Below are 14,280 nucleotides of genomic sequence, written 5' to 3' on the forward strand. Positions count from 1 at the left end.
AATAGCTTATATTAAATTATTAAGTGCTTCCTATGTACCAGGTGCTGTGTTCAAATATAAGTTCAGATGTGTGTAAGAGAGACTCGCATTAGCAGTGCCTTAAACAAACTAGAAGTTTATTTCTGTCTCCCTTCTGTTGGGAATTAGGTGCTGCACAGCTGGAATGGTGGCTCCATCTGGACCCACCTTCCCCTGACGGCAGTGAAGGCTGCCCGATGGCCTGGGTTCCACTATTTGTGGTTACTGCCATGGTCCATGTAGTCCAAGGTGGCTTAACAACATGTTCATGTTCCATGAAGTAAATTAGAAACAGAGGAAGGAGTGCAGCCCAATAGAGTATCACAGACATCACTCCCACTATTAGGCCAATGGTGGGATGTAGTCACATGGCCATACCTAGCTTGAGGAGGTGCTGGAAAATGTAGTCTTTATACATGTGGAGTGTGCACCCCGCTAAAACTGTAATGGTGTGGGAAAAGGAAGAATACATCAATTAGCAGTCTCTGCTACCTTGTACTGTACCATTTAAGGCTCCCAGCAACCCCTCAGGTAGGCATTTTATGATCCTCATTTTACAGAGGAGTAAATTGAGCTGAAGGAACTTGCCTAAGTACCTGCTAAAGCCAGATTACTAGACCTCAGGGCCCAAACTCTTATCCACTGTTTTCTGTCATCTGTTTTGGACAAATACCGTATTTCTTTTAGTTTATTTTTTCATTTATTTAACATACAATTCAGTGGTTTTTAGTATATTCAAAAAGGTGTGCAACCCTCACCATTATTGAATTCCTGAACATTATCATCACTCCCCATATGCCCCTCTCCCCAGCTCCTGGGAATCATTCATCTACTTTCCGTCTGTATAGATTCTCCTATTCTGAGTATTTCCTATAAAGGAAAGCATACATTCTGTGGCTTTTTGTATCTGGCTTCTTTGATTTAGCAAAATGTTTTCAAGGTTTATCTATATTGTAGCATGTATCAGTACTTCCTTACTTTCCCCCCCCCCCCAAATAATAGTCCATTATATGGATATATGACATTTTGTTTATCCATTCATTAGTTGATGAATGTTTGGGTTGTTTCCACTTTTTAACTACTATGAATAATGCTGCTATGAACATTTGTGTACTGGTTTTTGTGTGGGCATGTTTTCAGTTCTCTCGAGTAAAGTCCTTGAAGTGGAATTGTTGGATCATATGATAACTTTATGTTTACCTTTTTGAAGAACTGCTACACTGTTTTCCAAAGTGGCTGCACCAGCTTACATTCCTACCAATAGTAGATGAGAGTTCCAATTTCTCCACATCACGGTCAACATTTCCTATTGTCCCTCCTTTTAAATTTATAACCATCCTAGTGGATGTGAAGTGGTATCTCATTGTGGTTTTAATCTGCACTTCTCTAATGACTAATGATGATGAGCATTTTTTTCACGTGTTTGTTGACCATTTGTATATATCTTCTTTGGAGAAATATCTTTTAAGATCCTTTGCTCATTCTCTAACTGGGTTGTTTTTTTTTTTTTTTTTTTTTTGTCCCTTTTATTATTGTAGTTGTAACTGCTCCTTATATATTCTGGAAATAAATACCATTTTGACTAATAAGTATAAACAGCTTTTAATATAGTTAAATTATTTATTATATGATCTATGAATCTGCCGATCAGTAGACTTGACAGAATTCACAAACAAAATGGTCAATTCACTTTGTGAGTACAGCTCGAGCCTTAGTGTTAGCCAGGTTTAGGTGGAAGAGACTTTTGCACAAGGATCATGCCCATGACTTTAGTTTTCCTGTTCATCAGGATTTTGACACACTGGTGACTCAGCAGTGGTTCTCAACCTTTACTCTGCATATAAATCACCTGTCCATCTGGTTAAAGTGCAGATCCTTCTTCAGTGAGTCTGGAGAAAGCCTGAGATTTGTAACTGTAACAAGCCCTCAGAGTGATCCTGAACCGGCTGGTCCAGGGACCACAATTTAAGTAGCCAGTGTTACAGCGGAAGTATCAGTGTTAAGAACCACAAGTCTAATTCTCTCCAACTAGTTTGCTTTGTTCTGCCTCAAATAGAGCGATGTCCTAGAATGAACCTGGTCTTTGGAATTGACTCTTGACTACCACTTACCAGAAGTGTTTCTTTGAGCAAATAGCTTTACTACTCTTCACCGCACTTTCCACATCTGTAAATTACAGGTACTTATACCTCCTTCTCCCAGCGGTAATGAGCATGAGGTGAAATAACATATGGGAGGCACCTATCACAGTTCCAGGTGTATAGTGGAATGTGGTGTTTTCTTCTTCCACCTGCCTTCAGTGATAGGGGCTGTCCCTCTGACCGTTCAGTGCAAATACAGCATTGTCAGGGGAGAGACAACTCAATGTTACCACCTTATTTTCCTATATTGTCAGGATTAGATGGAATATTGTTACCAGAGTCCAGATCTTGGGCCCCACAATGGTAGAAATGAAGCCAGACCCAAAGGTCAAAGGCACAGGCAAGGCTGTATTGAGGCTACAGCTCGAGCTGCACAGAGACACCGCACCAACATACAGCACTTAAGCCAGCCTCTCCGAACAAACGGGAAGCCCTGCTCATATAAAGTTCCCCTGGAAAGTTCCCACTCAGGTCCGTTAGGCTGCTAAGGGATAGAAAAGTGCCTTGTCCTGATTGGTTGATTTTGGCAGGCAACTCAGACAGCTTATTGGTGCTTTTTGGAGCAGGGGTCTTTCAGGTTTGTGGAGCCTGGTTGTTTCTCTTCCTACAGGATAGGGCTGCGGCTGTTGTTTTTTAAGTTAGGCTTGTGTGATGGGCTGCATCCCGGTTCTGCAAGGTCAGAGAGGAGGGTTAGCAATAACAGCCCACATGAAGTGCCCCAGGGGTATGATGTTTCTCACGTGGGGCTTGTTCCTATGGTCCCTGGTGGTCTCAGTGGTACCCTTTTTATGGTCTGTAGTTAGTTTATGTGCATTTCATCTTATTTACTCAACAAATTGTATGTTCTTGGAGATTAGGGCTCTATGTCATCTTCTGGTTTTGAATCCCATGGGCCTTCTCATGGCGCTATCCAAAGAATTCGTTATGAATTAAGGCCTACAGAATGAATCAGCCCATTTCAGTCATGGTAGTAGCAGTAGTAACTATAGAAATAATAATAATTGAAATTGACATTTATTAAGAACTTTGTGTCACACATACTGTCCTAAGGGCATGCGTACATTATCTATTCAATTCCCAAAACTGTTCTTTGAAACACATCCATTTATTGTCCGTGTTTTCCAGATGAGGCAGCTGAAGCCTAGCCATACTTAGACAACATTCCACTTTTGGTGGTAAGAGCAGAGTTCTGGAGCCTGGCTGCTCACGGTCTAAATCCCTGTTCCATCTCATACTAGCCGGGAGAGGTGGGTTTCTTAGCCCGTCAATATGCAAATGCATCATCTGTAGTTAGTGCCAATCCCACAGTACTTTTGTGAGATTTGTATAAAATAATGTGTGAAATATGCAAAAGCGCTGAGCACAATGCCAGGTACTTGGAAGTATGCAGTCAACATCAGTTCTGTTTGTTAGTGTGTTTGTGAAGTCACTTATCCAATGGCCTCACAGGTCAGTGGCAAAGGTGGAATTTGAACCCGGGCCATCTGATTTCATAATCAGTAACTCATAATTTCTAAATGATGTTGCTGCAGATCCCCTATTGCAAATAATGTGTTGAGATGGAAACCAAAAATTCCTGTGTCAGAGTGAAAAGAGAAAGGTCAAGGGGCTGCAGAGGCAGAAAAAGTATGTGAAAAGCATTTTATAATTTATCACCTTTTGAAAAAGACATCTTCAAAGCTCCAGTCTTTGTGCTAACTCATTTTCTAAAAGCATTTGTGTAGCTGCTGACAATCCAAGGCAGGGGGTGCAACCAAAGGCTGATGGAGGTTTTTGTAAGGCCTGAAACTGACACCCTTTGCAAGTAGAGGGGTGCTCTCATTAAGGAAACACCTTCACTGATTAAAAAATGCAAAAATATCTCATTTGTGAAAATTATACAAAAGCACATGACCACATGAATGCATGGCTAGGTCTTCCCCAAGGCCTTGAAAGGGCCCTGATGCCAAACTTCATTCACTCATGGTGAATCCTCCTCTGGCACAAAAGTAGCCCAATCCCTGACTTGCAAGGCAGCAAGGCTGGCTTCCCTTCCTGTTTTGCTTCAGAAAGGGCCAGTTCCAAACTTCTCTGTCTTGGTACCTCTATTTGAAACACTAGATTATATATATATAGACCTCTAACTCACAGGAAATTCTGGTGGATAGCATGCTTCCCAGAATAAATATATTAAATTATCTTTAAAAAAAAACAGGCAGACTGTATGGGTTTTTCATACCTACTGGCAGGTGGCAGAGATCTAAACGTTGGAGCCTTTTTATAAGCAAGATTAAATTGACTCATGACAGCTGGTCACTAAAATACAGGAAGTGCAGACCTGGTTGAAAACAAGAATACATGGGTTTTCATCACTTGCATCACAGAATAGAGCTCACTCTTTTTGTAAGTCTGTCTTAGCAATGCCCTTATTTGACAGCGTGTGCAGTTTGTCACTTACACACAAGTGGATCTTCCAAGTACAAGCAAGTCAGTTCCATCTGCAGTGTCTTGGTGTGAGTTCTATGTGTGTAAACAGAATTAGCGAATAGGCTTGGCTCTCCAGAACATCAGATACTTCACTGCAAGCAAAGCCTGGTCGGTCTCCACTCGGGTAGCTCCTCCCCTGCCCACTGTGATGGTAGACGTGGGAGTGGGATGACCATGGAAGTGGATAATAAATCTGTCAGAGACAAGTGGATGCCACGGAAATCTGCCCTCCACCCCATCACAGGGCTGGAGGTCACAGCCCCAGGAATTGAGAGCAATCTCCCAGCATTGTGACACCCACTTTTTATTTTTTTCTGCTGGAGGAAAAGCCACTCTGGCAGGGGCTCTAAATAAAGAATTTCAGCATCTGATTGGAATGGGGTGATGTGAACAGACTGAACGGTGGATAATGAAAGAGAGCCATTTTCCAATACCGACCGGTGTTGTGATACCTCGGTGTCCACTCTCACGTGCTCAGCTCAGGCACAACAGTCGACACGGGGATGGAGGAAAGACAGCCATGAAGCTGGGCTAGGTCAACAGATTTACTGCTGGGGAAGTTCCAGTAGCCACCAGGGCCCAAGCAACATTGCCAAACTGCCTGAACCAGGCTGGTCAACCCTGCATGAGAAGTTGAAGCCAAAAGATGCACATTCCAGAATAATTATGCCACACAAATGCCCTGCTTTTGGGTTTTTTTTTTTTTCCTCCTCTAAACTATGTTATTTTCCTGAGTATTTCGGCATTTTTTTTTCTTGTGTTAGGTTTCAGGCATTTGGCAAATTCTCTGGAGTTTAAATTAAATAGTGTTTACAAAGTCTTACCAATTTTATAGAGTTCCCTTTGCCCGTTATAAGGTCAGTTATGAAAACCAATGATAAGGGCATGTGGCAGTTTTCAGCACACATCATGGACTGTTTAATTGAGTACAATGCCTATTAATTCTCTATTTTGAGTCCATTACCATGCCAGACATAGTAGGACAGACCCATGAAGTTCTCGCTTTCAGAGAGTCTACTTGCTTATTAATCATTTGTTTATCAGTCAAGTATTTTTTAAGTACTTATTATGTGCCGAGCACCCTGACAAGTGCTGGGTATGTTGCACTAAATAAGGCAAACATGATCGTGGCTTCCAGGCATTTACACTCCAGTAAAAGTGAGAGAAGAAGAAGCAATGGCAACACGGTCTATGTCTAAGGCAGAGATAGCTTTAATCATGTGACTGGCCTTGCCAGGGTCACAGGGGCACATAGGAAAGGCATACTGGTGGGGCAGAGAAGCACTCCGATAGTTGACCAGTGGTTGGTTTTTGAATGTCATTTAGGAACCAGGCACTGAAATTTACAAGCTGACACCTGAATGGTAAGAATTTTGCAGATAAGAAAGTAGAGGTAGTAGAGTAGAATGTTGCAGGCAGAAGGAAAGGTTTATAAGATCGCCTGAAGTCAAAGTGTGAAGAACTGAGTAGTGTTGCTAGTGGTTGCAGATGAGACCGGAATAGAGAGGAGACACCAACTTCGAAGGGACTTGGAGTCCACGTTACAGAGTTTGGACTCTATTTTGAGAATAGTGACAAGTCTTGCAATGGTTCTAAGCCAGGATGACCCCAATATTTTTGTGTAAAAGATTATTTTGACTGTTGTGTTGAGACTGGGCTAGGGAGGAGCATGACTGGAGGCACTGAGGTCTGTTCAGAGGCCATTGTAATAAAGCAGATCAAAGATGATGGCGATCTCAACTAGGGTGGTGGCAATGGCTAGAACTGTATGTATTTGAGAGTTATCAAGGAGGAGGGATCTCAGAACTTGGTGAGAGACGGAGCATTGACAAGTTAGATAGGCTAGGAAAGAAAGAGGGAGGCATTCTCAACTAGCTACCTGAAAGGTGATGCAATGTACTAAGACAGAAACCCCAGAAGGAGGAGTAGGAGAGGGAAGCCTTAGAATTCAGTTTGGGATCTGTTGAGTTTGACATGCCCAGGAGAGAGCTCCATGATGGAAATATAGATACAGGATTTATCAACATGTCGGTCAGATAATCTTCCACCTGGTAATAATGGAGGGAAGGGTTCTAGGATCCCTTTGGGTAACAGAGAATCTCTGAATCCCCTAAAATGTTTTCAAATGTTTAAGCTTATTTTGCATATGCTTATTATTTCAGGGTGGAGGAAGATTATGGAAGTTTGCTTTAGAATTCAAGTTTGCTATAACTCAAAGGCATTAAGGATCACAGAGGAAATTGGGGGGACAACCTGTATTAAGAGTGTCCAAAGGCGGCACCTGGGTAGTTCAGTCAGTTATGCATCTGTTTTGGCTCAGGTCATGTTCCCAGGGTCCTGGGATCAAGCCCCACATCGGGCTCCCTGCTCAGCGGGGAGTCTGCTTCTCCCTCTCCCTCTGCCCCCACCCACAGCTTGTGTTCTCTCTCTCTCTTTCACTCACTCACTCTCTCTCTCTCTCAAATAAATAAATAAAATCTTAAAAACAACAACAACAACAACAACAACAAAAGTGTCCAAAGAGAGTCACTTAGGCTGATGGTGCTGGGCCAGGACCCCAAGAAGAGCACATAAAGAGAACACAAAGAAGAGGGTTCTGAAAACGAGCTTGAGAATCAGCAAGGACAAGGCGTCAGGGGAAATGGAGTGGTCCACAGATTCAAATACCCCTGGGAGGTCAAATAAGGCAAAGAAAAGTATCCATTGGATTTTCAGCAAAGAGGTCATGGATGATCTTGGCAAGAGAGGCCGTGGTTGGTGAGAAAGAGAAAGTGAATGAGAGATGAAAAATGGAAAATGCAGGTTTAGGAAACTCAAGAAGTGGAAAAGAAGACCAGGGTACAAGGTGGGTATTTCTCCCATTAGGATGGGACAGATTTATGCAATGAGTCAACATTTTAAAAGCTTAAAGAGCCTTTAAGTACAAACCAACGAACCCAAATACACAGAAGCATTTAAGGAAATCAGAAGATCGAGCTCAGGGTGTCTACAGTGAGCAGGATAGATAACAGGGAAGAGAGAACTGACTTGAGCCTTGAATGATTAGCTTTTGGACAGGTGAGGATGAACCATTAATGAGAAGAAATCTGAGAGAAGTAAGACTAAACAGTCACCTATTCTTCTTTCACCCTCTATTGTTATCCAAAGAATATTTTCTCAGCAAATATAAAGTCTTTAAAATGGAAATTGCCTGTAACTCAGAAAGTGACTACAAGTATGACAGTATTAACAGTTAAAAGATATTTAATCCAATTTACAATTACTACTTGCATTCTTGGTCTTCCCATATGAAACAAGCATACTCTTTGGGGTCATATGGTTCATTTCCTCAGTTGGAATTTTTAACACCAGATAGGGTGCTAAATCAGTATAGGTTGGTGCTTCTGTCACCTAGGTTTCTAACATCTTCCATATATAAAAACACACCCATAAATAAAGGCGCTAATGTTGGAACGGGAAAGATCCTTTCATAAGCAACTTAACACAAGTGACTCCCTGCATAGAATAAACTGTTATGAGATCTAGCTCATGATTAAACACTGTCTATTTCACTTAACTGAATTATTTTTCTCTTATCTTTTTAGAAGACTGTACACGTTAATTTTAAAAGTTCTGTTTATGTATCTAAATTGAGTATGTATTGTTTAAATAGTAGCCTTTCAGCTTATTACAATTTATAACTACACAGAGGGCAGCATATTCCAAATTATAGCAGACCCCTGATGAAGGAGAAGTGTGATATTATCCAGGGAGGTTTGAGGGGGGGTGGGGAGTGGGCATTAATTTAGGGGCTACACCTTTTAGTTAGAAGAGAGCCCAACAGCTCTCAGTAATAGTCTCGGCCATCCCTTCACTTCCCTGCCATAAGTATGGGTCAGTGTTCCAAACAGATCATTCATGTACAAGACAGAAACTTGGATGTTGCTATACAGACCTTATAGAAACCAACATCCGTTCTTAAAGAATCTTATTTTCCTACCTAAGGAAGACTACTGTTACTTTTTCCAATTCATGACATCGCCCACAAAGGAAAGCAAATGTAAAACACTACAAACTTTCCTTGTCTTTATGAAATTTGGCTTTCTATATTTTTGTCCTAGTTCTGGAAGAGGCCAGACCAGTTTAAAAATGCACACACATCTACACACACACACACACACACACACACACAGGTCTGAGAGGTCTTGATCCTTTATCCCCCTTCTCGGGTGCCCTAGTTCTCCCCTTTGTGTGGATACATCGCTTCCTGCATACACTGTTCTGGCCTCTGGTCGTGGTCATCCTGTCAACCTAGGTTTTACTTTCCCAGAGGATGCGGTCTGTGGGCTTGGGATGTTACAATTTAGAACCTGCTACCTCAACAAATATCCAGTTGGCCTCTGCAATTTTACAGTGCAAGACTTTGGATAGGGGAATGTATTTTTGTGGAAATTGCATATTCCGTTGTTGTCTCTCATATATCACAGCTCTCTGCACAAGCACCCAAGGCAAGGCATTTGCTAATGACCTCAAACCCCTGTCACCTATAGTCTTTTTTATTTTCTAGGCTTCTAAGCATCTTTTATCTGAGTCATTTGGACCATTTCTGAACGACCTCTGTAATTACCTTATTTGCCGTGACTGGGAAATCTAAGGACTACTCAGATTGATTAGAGGCCTTGGTGGGAAAAACTTTTGATCTGGGGTAATGTCATTTTAGAGCCCAGAATGTGGGCACTATGGTTATGATCTCTGTGGGTCTATAAAATAAGCCTGAATAGCAAATCATCTTCATGGTTGTCTTTCCTTTTCAACAAGTAAGAATTGTCTTTCTGGTTTAAGGAAAAACAGAAGATAACATTGCTCTTCAAACCCAGATGAAATTGTCATAGATTTGCTAATATTGCAGGAAAACTGCTCACTGGTGGCAATATTCTGGACACCTCTTGGGAAACCCTTGATTTTGTAGCACAGTTGTCTTACGGGACCTTCAGGCCCCCACTAAACATAATGACTGGTATTAGGATTCCTCAAAGTGTGGTATGAGACAGACTATATCCTCACCCCACCCTTTCCCCCTTGTTGAAAAGATTCTGAGGGTAGGGCCTACAGATCTACATTTTGCCCAGAGCCTCTATAGAGCGCAAACGCTGCAGGGTGTATGAGCTACCACTCCAGGGGATAGATGGGTAAAGCCTCCGTGATCTCTAAGACCAACTGGACTTACAATGAACTCTTGTCTCTCCTCTGCTTAGGTGCAAATGTAATCTCCACGCCACTGTGTGTGTGTATGACAACAGCAAACTGACCTGTGAATGTGAGCACAACACCACAGGTCCAGACTGTGGGAAATGCAAGAAGAATTATCAGGGCCGACCTTGGAGTCCAGGCTCGTATCTCCCCATCCCTAAAGGCACTGCAAATACCTGTGAGTAACTTTGCTCTCTAACACTGTATTCTGTGCAAGAGGAGCTGATAGTTCCTCTCAATGTCACTTGCAATTGTGCTTTTACTCTTACGGTTACCCTGTTCCTCTTCAAAATGCAGCTAAAGCTTTAGTTTCTGTTTCACCACTTGTAAGCACATTTTCACACTCGGATCATCTGTTAAATTCAGGCTTCCAACATTCACCTCAAATGGGTTGGGAAATGATGGAAATCGGGAGAAATTTTTTTCTAAGTGGATGAAACAGGAGATGTTTGTTTTCCTCCCCCAAATTAATTTCCTATTAAAATAACAACAGCCTTCAAAACTCCCAACGGGAACTTAGTTTTAGCCATAAGCAACTCGAGAAATTCTCTAAATGTTTCTAATCCCATTTCCCTTACTGGGTAATTTGAGGGATGCTTTGTCCAGAAGATGCTTCCCTGTCTGATTTTGACTATGGCTTCACTCTGCCCGGTGAAATAATTGGCTTTTTCCAAATGCCAGCAGCTGAGATCATGCCTGGCATGGATCCTGTCAGTAGAAGCCACCTTCTGATACAGAGCGTGACTGCAGGCCTGCAGGTATTACATTAAGAAAAGGAATGTCCGAGTTCATGTGAAAAGAGCACAGGGCTTATCAATGCTTCCAGGAACCGTGAGAGATGCTCCATTACCATTCATGTGCGCCCCACTAAAATCCCTGAAGATCCAGAGGAAAACATGCTGTGACATGCTCAGGGAGAGACATGGTTATTTCCAGAATAAACTGCCCAATTCCACGGATGGACCTATTAGCCACTTGCAAAAGCCCCAGGTTTGCCCTCTGTCAAAAGTAGAGGAGGGTGTGGTTGAGAATATACCCATGAAGTGAGAAGTAACAGAAATAGCAGGACAGTGAGCAGTGGGAGAATGAGGGCCCGAAAAGCCACTGGCTGTATGCGAGGCTAAGAATGTTATCAGGTTCTGCAAAGCAGCAGCTGTGAGAAGACAAAACCTAAAAACTAATATCACAGGATCCAGGACCTTATCAAGTTAAATGTAAGAGTAATGGAGTGAATAACAAGCCAGGAAGTATGGGGGCATGAAATTATGATAAAATTTCTACGAAGCAGAAAAAAATATTCTCCAAAAGATTAAAAAAAAAAAAAAAACCATCCCTATTTGTAAGGGTATTCAGTTTCTTTCTGTGTTAAAGAAAAAAACGGACAGTCTAGCTCCTAAAATTAATACATAAAGCTCTGTTGAGCAGAAATGTTGATTTTTCAAGGCAATTTTATTAACAGAGACTCTTTTGGCTGTCCTCAATTGTTCAGGGCCATAGACCCATGAATTCAGGAGGAATCATGAGGTTATTTGTTGGTGAACCCCTCTGGCCGGCTACCAAGAATCCCTATCTCCACACTTGTCATATTTACTTTAAAGGTTTCCCTAAGAGAAAGTGGCTCCAACTTCATTTTCAGTGTCTGCTCCTTCTTTAGTGGGACAGGACAGAACCGAGGACGGTTCACAAACACTTGCTAGCATTCTGGCTCAACCTCAGGGCTGGCCAACTTGTCAAGGCGACCAGAAAGCCAGGTGGGCTGAACTGCGGCTGCATTGGCTTCTAGTCTCACATGACTGTTCTTCTACCCATAACTGAGCTTCAAAGTCTTGTTTACTTCAAGACATTTTCACTGGGGTCCCCTTCTTGCACCAGCCAAGCTTTTTCACTGCAATGGATATTTTTGTTATATTCTCCGTGGAAATGATGTACCCCGCATCTTTTGCATATTGCAGAAGATCACCAATTACTCCCTGGCCAAAGGAATGCAACCTCTTGCAATTTTCTTTGTGGACTCCGTTGCCCACCTATCCCTTAGTTTTTACTGGTCTTCTCTAGACTTTTAGACTTTTTCCCATTTTTTTAAGATTTTATTTATTTATTTGACAGAGAGAGACACAGCGAGAGAGGGAACACAAGCAGGGGGAGTGGGAGAGGGAGAAGCAGGCTCCCTGCTGAGCACGGAGCCCGACGCAGGGCTCGATCCCAGGACCCTGAGATCATGACCTGAGCCGAAGGCAGATGCTTAACGACTGAGCCACCCAGGCGCCCCCCCCCCATCTTTTTTAAAATAAAATACGAAGATGACAGAGGGATACAATGCCCAAGGAGGCTCAATTCAATGTTTCAGTCTTCAATATGCCAGAAATTAGATAAACATTTTAGAGATGACTGCAGTGGTTCAGTCTTGCAATGGAAAAGCCTTACAATAGCAAGAACCCCTTAAACTAAATTTCTGAAACATCCGATTGTGCTTTAAAATGTCTAGGGATGGAAATAAGCAATTCAGTGGTTTAGTACACAGGTTACAGGATCAAATACAGTTTATCTATTCACCAGCTGTGTGACCTTGAAAACGTAAACTAACCTCTCCAACACTCAGTTTCCCATCTGTAATGCGAGAATAATAACAGTTCTTACCTCATAGGGATTTTAAGAGAATTGAGTAGGCTACTGCATGTAATGTGTTCAGCATAACACCTGTCACAAAATAAGTGTTCAAAAATAATTTTAATTTTAGGATTTTTTTCAGAAGGCATGCTTGTTCATTAGGGGACAGTTTTAATTGTTATAAAACCTATTTCTTAGTAGTTCACCTGTTTCTTGAGTATCTCGTAATTTCCAAAGAGTTTTTTTCTCTTTAAGTAGTGAAAGAGCTATATTGACCCCAGTTTCTTTTCTTCTCCAGATTAACCTCATCAAATTCCATTTTCATATAATAAGATTTTCATGTCTTTTACTGGCTTGCTTGCGCTTGAAATCCTCTAATTTTTTAGTGTGGAGATGTCAGCCAAGCATGGGACTTCTGGCACTGACTCTCATTTCATATCAGCTTTTTTTACACATATGCATACATGCTTGTGTGCACACATGCGCACACACACACAACTCTAGGTGGTACATCATGAGTCATTTAAGAGGAACGCTTAGGATATGCCACATCCTAATACAAAATCCAAGAATTATAAAAAGAGTGGCTACAATCTCTGAACCCTCAACATCAACTCCTAAATGGGCTAGAAACACCAGGCTTCCTGGCTAATCTCTTGATTTAGCAGAATCTCAACAGCCAGGATCATTTTTTAATGGGAAGGTCAGTTCCTGCCCGCTCTTAGCAGAAGAAATCAGAGAACTTCATTAAACCAGGAACTTAAAAGATCTCCCTTCACAGACAGTTAACCCACCACTCAAAGGTACCCTAAGCCAGGACTTTGCTGGGAATCATAGGACTTTGGAAGTCCTGAATTCTGGAGCATCTTCAAGGCCACTTTTGTAAGGAGTGTATAGAGCCAGGAGAGAAGAATACAGGTAGCATTCTAAAGTAGAGCCATCCCTATACTCTGTGAGACACATCACATGTCCCTATGCTTTTCAATACAATGACTTGTCAAAGGCAAGAAGTAATAACTCTTGTGATTATATACACCATGCTTTTCCTTGGAGACCCAGTGTGTTTTCTTGGCCTTTTAAAGCCATATATATATATATATGTATGTGTGTATATATATATATATATATATATATGAAAAAATGTTTTCCTTATTTTTCTACAAAGCTTATGCTTCTCTGTAAGACATCTTTCTGTTGATCTTCATTCTATTTCTGATAGTATTCTCAGTGTCCTTTGAATTTCATTTCTGCCTTCCAAGTAGATAGCAACTCTGTCCAACTTCATGCTTCGTTATGATTCACTTGATTGCTATCGTCCAGCTCATGAATAAAAGTATTAAGTAACACCTCTTTAAATTTCCGAACCCTATGGAATAACACACAATATTTTTCTACATATAGATGCTGAAAACTCAACCATCAACCTTTAGAAACTATAACTTTAAGGAAGATACTATAATATTATCTACACCTCTGCTTCCAAAGGTGTGTTCTATGACCTTTTAAAGAATTCAATGGCAAATAAGTTTGGAAAATACTGTAAACTATAAAGACTCTAAGACATTTGGGGCACCTGGGTGGCTCAGTTGTTAAGCGTCTGCCTTCGGCTCAGGTCATGATCCCAGGACCCTGGGATCGAGCCCCACATCGGGCTCCCTGCTCCGCGGGAAGCCTGCTTCTCCCTCTCCCACTCCCCCTGCTTGTGTTCTGTCTCTTGCTGTGTCTCTCTCTCTCTTGTCAAGTAAATAAATAAAATTTTTTAAAAAAGACTCTAAAACATTCATATTACCTTATTAAAAACATTTGAGAATCCTATAGT

General features: G+C 41.6%; 1 protein-coding gene across 8 annotated transcripts in view; it reads left to right on the forward strand.

Moving 5' to 3' along the window:
* NTNG1 (netrin G1) overlaps positions 1-14,280 on the forward strand; it is a 313,954-nt gene that overhangs the window by 220,407 nt on the left and 79,267 nt on the right. For all 8 annotated transcript variants that reach the window (XM_027578390.2, XM_027578380.2, XM_027578404.2 and 5 more), the window contains one exon: positions 9,860-10,032. In XM_027578390.2, coding sequence (XP_027434191.1) covers positions 9,860-10,032 — 173 coding nt within the window. The remainder of the gene's footprint in view (positions 1-9,859; positions 10,033-14,280) is intronic.

This window comes from Zalophus californianus, chromosome 4 (assembly GCF_009762305.2).
Source record: "Zalophus californianus isolate mZalCal1 chromosome 4, mZalCal1.pri.v2, whole genome shotgun sequence".
Lineage (NCBI taxonomy): Eukaryota > Metazoa > Chordata > Mammalia > Carnivora > Otariidae > Zalophus > Zalophus californianus.